At 32.8% G+C, this 10,126-nt stretch overlaps 3 protein-coding genes across 3 annotated transcripts in view; all 3 read left to right on the top strand.

Moving 5' to 3' along the window:
- Positions 1 to 10,126, top strand: part of LOC115221998 (leukocyte elastase inhibitor) — a 42,151-nt gene extending 32,025 nt beyond the window's left edge. Inside the window, exon 3 of the mRNA XM_029792109.2 lies at positions 8,472 to 10,126. Coding sequence (XP_029647969.1) covers positions 8,472 to 9,643 — 1,172 coding nt within the window. The 3' untranslated portion in view covers positions 9,644 to 10,126. The remainder of the gene's footprint in view (positions 1 to 8,471) is intronic.
- On the top strand, positions 724 to 2,283 carry LOC115222002 (leukocyte elastase inhibitor-like). The gene has a single exon (XM_036511188.1). It carries the CDS (start codon positions 741 to 743, stop codon positions 1,893 to 1,895), a length of 1,155 nt encoding a protein of 384 aa, XP_036367081.1. The 5' UTR covers positions 724 to 740; the 3' UTR covers positions 1,896 to 2,283.
- Positions 3,107 to 5,242, top strand: LOC115222003 (leukocyte elastase inhibitor-like). Its single transcript, XM_029792113.2, has 2 exons — positions 3,107 to 3,319; positions 3,737 to 5,242. The coding sequence occupies exons 1-2, from the start codon at positions 3,254 to 3,256 to the stop codon at positions 4,904 to 4,906; spliced, it is 1,236 nt and encodes a 411-aa protein (XP_029647973.2). The 5' UTR covers positions 3,107 to 3,253; the 3' UTR covers positions 4,907 to 5,242.

The following is a 10,126-nucleotide window of genomic DNA, read 5'->3' as shown; positions in this document are numbered from 1 at the left end:
AAGTTATTTTCAAATTGTTTGACAGAGTTTTGTCTTGCTCCAGAATAAACCATTGATAAAACGGTAGCAACATTGAATGGTGACATGAAAACATTTTCAATGGTTCCTATAGACAAAGCTTGAAAAAGAATGTTTGTACAGTAATCAACTGAAGAAGCGAGGTTACCGATGTCTTGTTTCTTTGCTGAGTCCATATTGTATTCCCTGGCATCTGAAGAATATACAATATGAAGAGATGAAATGCAGAAGAATTTCCTGAAAAACAGTTTCTGTTTAATATTTCAAGAGAGTGTAAAACACACTAATGTGATCTAAGAATTCTGTATGAAAATGGTCTGAAATGATTTATGCAAAAACCCAAATTTTATTGTTTCCTTACTGTATTCTAAATGTAATACATAATGTTCAAATCTATTTTGAAAATAATCACCGTATTTAAACTAAAACATTTCAACATCATTTTAAGGTATGTTCCAAATGCAAGATAAAGAATGGAAGGAAGAAATGGTTATATTATTAAATCTTATAAATTTTTTATTATTTTAAAATCTATTTAAATCATATTGAGTGTTACCGTACGAAATATGTTCATGTAAAAGTTAAATTTAAAGTTTGATCAGAAGAGATTTCAGACATTGCTTTCATAGATGTCTTCTACAATATACTGAAATGTTTGCCAGAATTTATTTTGTATATTTTCTCTTCATATTCTATATTCTCTAGACACTATCGTATACAATATGGACTCAGCAAAGAAACAAGACATTGGTAACCTTGCTGCTTCAATTGATTATTTTACAAACAGTCTTTATCAAGCTGTGGCTACAGGAACCAATGAAAATGTCTTCATGTCACCATTCAGTGTTGCTACAGTTTTATCAATGGTTTATTTGGGAGCAAGACAAAACTCTGCCAAACAGTTTGAAAATGTTTTGATGATAACATCAAATCCAGATTCTGTAGCTTTGGCTTTTAAAGAATATTTTTCACTTTTGAAAACATCAGATAAACTTGTCACATTCAATTCAGTGAATCGTTTGTATGCCAGTGAAATATTCCCTTTTTCAGAAGACTACAAGAACAACATGGTAAAATATTTCTTTTCAGATATTGAAAATGTAGACTTCATAACAAATGCTGAGAAGACAAGAAGAACTATTAATGATTGGGTAAAGAATAACACAAATAACAAAATTACCGATCTGTTACCAAGTGGAAGTTTGACACCTCAATCAATTCTAGTTCTTATTAATGCTGTATACTTCAAAGGAACGTGGGCTGAAAAATTCCCAGAACAAGCAACATCATCTAGAAAGTTTTATTTAAGCTCTGACAAGACTGTATCTCATGATTTTATGTATAAATCTGAAGATTTTAATACAAAAATAAGCGACAACTATAAAGTGGTTGAGTTACCTTATATAGGGAAAGCATTTAGTATGTTTGTAATTCTTCCCAATGACATCAATGGTCTTGCTGCTTTAGAGAAGGAGATTAATGCTGAATTTCTCAAAGATATTATAGACAGAAAAGGATTTCAAACGATGCTTCTAGAATTAAATATGCCAAAATTTCGTTTAGAGAGTAGTTTTCAGTTGGGTGATGTTTTGAAAAAGCTTGGACTCCCTGATATTTTTGATCCTCTAAAAGCTGATTTATCTGGAATGACTGGTGGTGAGAAGAATATTTATGCCAGTGAAATGTTTCATAAAGCATTTGTTGATGTTAATGAAGAAGGAACGGAAGCTGCTGCTGCAACTGGAATGGTCATGACGTTAATGTCAGCACAAATTGGTATGGATTTTGATGTCAATCACCCATTCACATTTTTAATTGTTGATAACCGAACTAAAATGATCCATTTCATTGGTAAAGTAACAAATCCTACAACATAAGATGATATTGCCCTGTCAAAGATTTCCCTCTTACGGAATACTACATTGTATTATGTGGAGAATGTAACTGAGCAAATATTTTTAGAATCGTTTTTTTAGTAAAATGACTGAGGACATTACAGTTGTAATCGTGTAGAACCAAGGTCATATCTATTCATTTATATATTATAATACCATATTAATCTAAATCAATATTATGAATTTGTACTTGCCATACATTGACAGAAAAATGTTTCACTTTTTAACGTGTCTTTTCTTAGCAAGCTTATTATTTTAAGAATATACTTATTGTTGCCTGTAAACATTATTTACTTGTTAAATAAAGTGAAATCAATGCTTGTATGTTTTTATTTCTGTTTATATTAATAAAGCATCTCAGAAAATATTCCATTTTAATGTATGTGTTAATTGCATCTGGCTTTTATTAGCTTTGTTTCAAATGTAGACATTTCAACTTCTTCAACCCTCTTGATAGTCTCTGGTATTTTAGTCTTGGATCCTCATTAAAAAATTACATTGATTCAATAATTTTGGTGTTACAAAACTTTTGAAAAGTTAACAGCCAATGTACCATATTCATACCATGCATATGTGTGGTTACGTTACAAACTCTCTGATTAATTATGTATTAAGTTTGGCATTCTGAAGGTAGCAATGACAATGTCTGATATATTTTCCGAAATGTTATACCTTTAATTAGACCGAGAATCAGTAAAGAGATTTAATTTAATTGTAGGGGTAAATCAATTACAGCAACACAAGTGCTCAATTGGTACTTATTTTTCCAACCCCAAAAGAATGACAATGTCAACACCAGAATGTAAAGATGGACAAAGTGCTACTAAGTATTTTGCCCAGCATACTAACAATTCTAGCATCTCGTTGCCTTACAACATGGTAATTAATATTAATTCTTCCTTTTTCAATATTTGTCATGAAGTCTACCTTTTCAATATCCGAAAAGAAATATTTTGCAATAATGTTCTTTTAGTCTTCTGAAATACGAAATTTTTCATTGGCACTAAAACAATTAACTGAATTCAATGCAATAAGTTCATCTGAGTGTTTCAAAAGTGAAAAATATTCTTTAAAACCCCAAATTACAGGATCTGTATTTAAAGTTATTTTCAAATTGTTTGACAGAGTTTTGTCTTGCTCCAGAATAAACCATTGATAAAACGGTAGCAACATTGAATGGTGACATGAAAACATTTTCAATGGTTCCTATAGACAAAGCTTGAAAAAGAATGTTTGTACAGTAATCAACTGAAGAAGCGAGGTTACCGATGTCTTGTTTCTTTGCTGAGTCCATATTGTATTCCCTGGCATCTGAAGAATATACAATATGAAGAGATGAAATGCAGAAGAATTTCCTGAAAAACAGTTTCTGTTTAATATTTCAAGAGAGTGTAAAACACACTAATGTGATCTAAGAATTCTGTATGAAAATGGTCTGAAATGATTTATGCAAAAACCCAAATTTTATTGTTTCCTTACTGTATTCTAAATGTAATACATAATGTTCAAATCTATTTTGAAAATAATCACCGTATTTAAACTAAAACATTTCAACATCATTTTAAGGTATGTTCCAAATGCAAGATAAAGAATGGAAGAAAGAAATGGTTATATTATTAAATCTTATAAATTTTTTATTATTTTAAAATCTATTTAAATCATATTGAGTGTTACCGTACGAAATATGTTCATGTAAAAGTTAAATTTAAAGTTTGATCAGAAGAGATTTCAGACATTGCTTTCATAGATGTCTTCTACAATATACTGAAATGTTTGCCAGAATTTATTTTGTATATTTTCTCTTCATATTCTATATTCTCTAGACACTATCGTATACAATATGGACTCAGCAAAGAAACAAGACATTGGTAACCTTGCTGCTTCAATTGATTATTTTACAAACAGTCTTTATCAAGCTGTGGCTACAGGAACCAATGAAAATGTCTTCATGTCACCATTCAGTGTTGCTACAGTTTTATCAATGGTTTATTTGGGAGCGACAAAACTCTTCCAAACAGTTTGAAAATGTTTTGAAGATAACATCAAATCCAGATTCTGTAGCTTTGGCTTTTAAAGAATATTTTTCACTTCTCAAAAACTCAGAGAAACTTGTCACATTAAATTCAGTGAATCGTTTGTGCGCCAATGAAAAATTCCCTATTTCAGAAGACTACAAGAACAACATGGTAAAATATTTCTTTTCAGATATTGAAAATGTAGACTTCATAACAAATGCTGAGAAGACAAGAATTACTATTAATGACTGGGTAAAGAATAACACAAATAACAAAATTACTGATCTGTTACCAAGTGGAAGTTTGACACCTCAATCGGTTCTAGTTCTTATTAATGCTGTGTACTTTAAAGGAATGTGGGCTGAAAAATTCCCAGAACAAGCAACATCATCTAGAAAGTTTTATTTAAGCTCTGACAAGACTGTATCTCATGATTTTATGTATATATCTGAAGATTTTAATACAAAAATAAGCGACAACTATAAAGTGGTTGAGTTACCTTATATAGGGAAAGCATTTAGTATGTTTGTAATTCTTCCCAATGACATCAATGGTCTTGCTGCTTTAGAGAAGGAGATTAATGCTCAATTTCTCAAAGACATTGTGGACAGAAAAGGATTTCAAACGATGCTTCTACAATTAAATATGCCAAAATTTCGTTTAGAGAGTAGTTTTCAGTTGGGTGATATTTTGAAAAAGCTTGGACTCCCTGATATTTTTGATCCTCTAAAAGCTGATTTATCTGGAATGACTGGTGGTGAGAAGAATATTTATGCCAGTGAAATGTTTCATAAAGCATTTGTTGATGTTAATGAAGAAGGAACGGAAGCTGCTGCTGCAACTGGAATGGTCGTGATGGCAGTTTCCGCACAAATTGGTATGGATTTTGAGGTCAATCACCCATTCACATTTTTAATTGTTGATAACCGAACCAAAATGATCCATTTCATTGGTAAAGTAACAAATCCTACAACATAAGATGATATTGCCCTGTCAAAGATTTCCCTCTTATGGAATACTACATTGTATTATGTGGAGAATGTAACTGAGCAAATTTATTTAGAATTGTTTTTAGTAAAATGACTTAGGACATTATAATTGTAACTATGTAGAACCAAGGTCATATTTATTCAATGATATATTATAATACCACATTAATCTAAATCAATATTATCAATTTGTACTTGCCATATATTGACAGAAAAATATTACACTTTTTAAAGTGTCTTTTCTTTGCAAGCTTATTATTTTAAGAATATACTTATTGTTGCCTGTAAACATTATTTACTGGTTAAATAAAGAGAAATCAATGCTTGTATGTTTTTATTTCTGTTTATATTAATAAAGCATCTCAGTAAATATTCCATTTTAATGTATGCGTTAATTGCATCTGGCTTTTAATAGCTTTGTTCCAAATATTGACGTTAAACCTTCTTCAGATCTCTTGATAGTCTCTGGTATTTTAGTCTTAGATCTTCATTAAAAAATTACATTTATTTAATAATTGTGGTGTTACAAAACTTTTGAAAAGTTATCAATCAACATACTATATATTCAAAATATTTTCAAACTGTTTGACAGAGTTTTATCTTGCTCCAGAATGAACCATCAATAAAATAGTAGTAACACTGAATGGTGACATGAAAACATTTTCCACGGTTCCTGTAGACACAGCTTGAAAAAGACTCTTTGTACAAAAATCAACTGAAGCAGCGAGGTTACCGATGTCTTCTTTCTTTGCTGAGTCCATATTATATTCCGTGGCATCTGAAGAATAAAGTGGTTGAACGATCTTAGAGTTTGACGTTCTAACTGGATCTCTTCATGTCAGGGTCCCAAATGAACCTACCTTTCGGCAGGAAACACAGATGCGGGCAGCGGCATCGAACTCCCTTGTTGATCAAGTGCCACGTATCAGAGGTGGTTTCACATGCTAGTGTAGCTTATTCAACGGTGGTGCCACAGCATGGCCGCAGCCTTCGAGCTGAAACATTTTTATGTAATTAAGGATTTACCATTTTACTTTTATCAACAAGGGAAGTAACTCGCCACACTAATTACTTCACATTCATTGCGACAACGGTCGAACTTACCAAACAAATTCTATCCACAATTCATGATCTTCCATGGTTTTGTCATGCTTTACTTGAAAATCAAATCACAACAAAACTTCTCCACAACAGATTAGAATATTTTTCACTTTCCCTTTTTACATAAAGTAAAACAAGTTATTCAAAAGAACGTTTTTCGTATGCAGTAAAACAATGGAAATTATTTATTAACAACGTGTTCAGTTTCGAATGCTTTCATTCTTTAAGAAAACTTGGCTGACATCAAAATCCAGATGTGAGTCAACGAGAGAAACCCTACGTTGTCAATAGACCAGTTAGAATAACAACTGAATCTCCCTAAAATCATATCCTACCTTCTTAAAAAAAAAGAAACCAATCTGTTGAATAAATTTCTGTATAAATTTCTCTTAGGAAAATAATCTGAATAGGAGTGTTCAGGATACTGTTGAGTCGAGGTTTACATGATCAGGTATAGGTAGATATTATACTAATCAGTTCAACATCACTTCCAGGCACACGGAAGCCTTGGATCTTTTCACTTTGACCAGCAGTTTTTTCAAGCGGTGTCATATGAAATTGTCACCTGTAATTATGACCCTAGTATCGATCTATTGCATTTCAATCTATTTTAGGGTAAGGGGTACGGGGGAAGGCTATCTTTTTTTCTTCAGAAATGTAAATAAACCCAATCTGTTTCTTAAACAAGGGACATATTCAAACGGCACAGAATGTTTTCACCTCAATAGACGTCATTGATTAGTTGAAATTGCAGAAATTGGAGGAAAAAAAACAACAAATTTCTCACAAACTATAGAATTTTCTCAATAAAGCCAAGAGAAAAAGATGTCTTATAAACTCATTCTACCAGTATAAGAAGTTTAAAAGTGTATAGTTACGTGGAAATTATTTTTAAAAACTGCCGGTCAAACCGAAAATATCCGAAGCCTTTTTTGAGGATGTTGCAATGTTTTAGCCAGGTTCCCAGCAGGTGGAGTATATCGTGGTATCTGATACATTATCTTACCATAGATGCTAAAAACTAAAACTAAACCTGCTCTATTCAAATTTCTCTCTGAAAGACATTCTAGATTCCACTCCCCCAACCACTCACCTCTGGAATCTCTTTGCACCACTTCCTCTACCCACCACCACACCAAATTCTTTCAACCCCTAAGAGTTTGTCAGTCATATCTCTGTAGTGACGTCATTCTTCAGTGTGCGTGTGCGGGGCTGGAACCTTCTGGAAAGGCCTAAGGAAGTTCCCTAATGCACATGCGCTAAAAACTGGGAACGAGAATTCTATGGCGTTCGTTGAAGAGAGAAGACGTGTTTAACGTGTTATCAGCCTATTCTCCTGTCCCAGACGCTTGGGATTTGACCGGCTCTGTTGCTGCTGGAGTTGTTGTGAGGTTCATCTTTACAAATGTTTAACTTCAGTCTTGCGGTACCTACACCAAGAGGCTACCAATTTACCAACGTGTCTTCTTTATGTAAATAACGAAATAAAGTGTCATATTTTTTAAGGTTGCTTTCTTGTTCCTGACGCCGATAGTTTTTGGAAATAAAGAAGGAAATTGTGTTGCACCCAAACAGTGCAAAAGACCCAACCCATCACAGACAGTTCTTTTACATCTCTTTGGTGCTTCTTATAATCCTTTGTGACTTCAATGCTTCGCAATTCTTCTTGGCTCTCATGTACATCCAGTACATGCCACTAACCACTTTGCTCTGCATGCCAAGAGTCATGTAAACATTAAAAAGCAATTGTCTTCTCATACTGCTAGCAAGAACCTCTGTGTGTTTAGGTCTGCTTCAGTGTATAGTCAGTATTAATCATTATTCCATTTATGTAATATTCCATTGTTCTCGGTTCATCTATTATCTGATAATTGTTTGGAGATTTTTAACATTCCTAAATCCAACAAGTTATTTTATTATTGTTTTCTGTTTCGTCTAATTTTTTTGAAGCAGAATTACTCAACGTCCTTCATACTAACTCAACATTTTGAAATATTTATACAGAACTCATAATAAAAATATGCATGCATGAGTGTGTGTGTGTGTGTGTGTACGTGTACATGCATGCATGTATTTATGTGTGTGTATATCTCTCCTATAACATCATGATTCTCTCTCACACACTGTCTTGCAACACAAAACACTTTAAGTCTTTGGTCCTCACGACACAGAACATTGACAAATTTTTTTCTTATCTGCTTCCCCTCTGACTAAGTAAACCTGTCTCCTAGTTTCCCTTCTGGCGATCTGATACATTTCCCTGCTACCACCGTTCTTCCAGTCTTTCCAAGCCTGTTTCTTTTCCCTAATGACCCTGTCAACTACATTGTTCCACCACCATGTTACCTTGGGATGAAAGGGGACTTTGCACCATCTAGAGATCTGGTCAGTAGCCTCAAATGTTTATAAGAATTTATTTTGTATATTTTCTCTTCATATTCTATATTCTCCAGATACGACAATATACGATATGGACTCAGCAAAGAAACAAGACATCGGTAACCTTGCTGCTTCAATTGATTATTTTACAAACAGTCTTTATCAAGCTGTGGCTACAGGAACCAATGAAAATGTCTTCATGTCACCATTCAGTGTTGCTACTGTTTTATCAATGGTTTATTTGGGAGCAAGACAAAACTCTGCCAAACAGTTTGAAAATGTTTTGAAGATAACTTCTAATCTAGATTCTGTCGCTTTGGCTTTTAAAGAATATTTTTCACTTTTGAAAACATCAGATAAACTTGTCACATTCAATTCAGTGAATCGTTTGTATGCCAGTGAAAAATTCCCTTTTTCTGAAGACTACAAGAACAACATGGTAAAATATTTCTTTTCAGATATTGAAAATGTAGACTTCATAACAAATGCTGAGAAGACAAGAATTACTATTAATGATTGGGTAAAGAATAACACAAATAACAAAATTACCGATCTGTTACCAAGTGGTAGTTTGACACCTCAATCAATTCTAGTTCTTATTAATGCTGTGTATTTTAAAGGAATGTGGGCTAAAAAATTCCCAGAACATGCAACAAAATCTAGAAAGTTTTATTTAAGTTCTGACAAGACTGTATCTCATGATTTTATGTATAAATCTGAAGATTTTAATACCAAAATAAGCGACAACTATAAAGTGGTTGAGTTACCTTATATAGGAAAAGCATTTAGTATGTTTGTAATTCTTCCCAATGAAATCAATGGTCTTGCTGCTTTAGAGAAGGAGATTAATGCTCAATTTCTCAAAGATATTATAGACAGAAAAGGATTTCAAATGATGCTTCTAGAATTAAATATGCCAAAATTTCGTTTAGAGAGTAGTTTTCAGTTGGGTGATGTTTTGAAAAAGCTTGGACTCTCTGATATTTTTGATCCTCAAAAAGCTGATTTATCTGGAATGACTGGTGGTGAGAAGAATATTTATGCCAGTGAAATGTTTCATAAAGCATTTGTTGATGTTAATGAAGAAGGAACGGAAGCTGCTGCTGCAAGTGGAATGGTGGTCTCAAATTATATGTCGAGAATTGGGATGCAATTTGATGTCAATCACCCATTCACGTTTTTAGTTGTTGATGACCGAACTAAAATGATCCATTTCATTGGTAAAGTAACAAACCCCACGATATAGATGATATTGTCTTGTCAAAGATTTTTCTCTTATGGGATACTAGATTGTATTATGTAGACAACGTAACTGAGCAAATCTATTTACAATATTTTTAAGTAGAATGACTTAAAGCATTATAGTTGTAATTGTGCAAGACCATGGACATATCTATGCAATGAAAGATTATAAGAATAGTTTTAATTTAGTTCTATATTTAAGAGATGAGGAATTAAATACATTATTTACAATTGATGGATATTTGTCCTCATCTTGTTTGTTATTAACACAATGTTTCGGCTGATATACCGTCCAACCTTCATCAGGTGTCTTGGGGAAATTTCGAACCTGGGCTCTCATACCTAAGGTATTTTGCGATTTTGTCGTTATTATTATTATTATTATTATTGAGTGAGAGAGCAGTGCATGCCATCATAGTGATACTGGGGTAAAATATACGAAGCCCAATATACCCATCATGACTACCTGTCTGATAAGGGTACACTA

The sequence above is a fragment of the Octopus sinensis genome, linkage group LG19 (genome assembly GCF_006345805.1).
Source record: "Octopus sinensis linkage group LG19, ASM634580v1, whole genome shotgun sequence".
NCBI classification, from domain to species: Eukaryota; Metazoa; Mollusca; class Cephalopoda; order Octopoda; family Octopodidae; genus Octopus; species Octopus sinensis.
The sequence above is the reverse complement of the archived record's forward strand: the minus strand, read 5'-3'. Positions and strand labels throughout refer to the sequence as shown.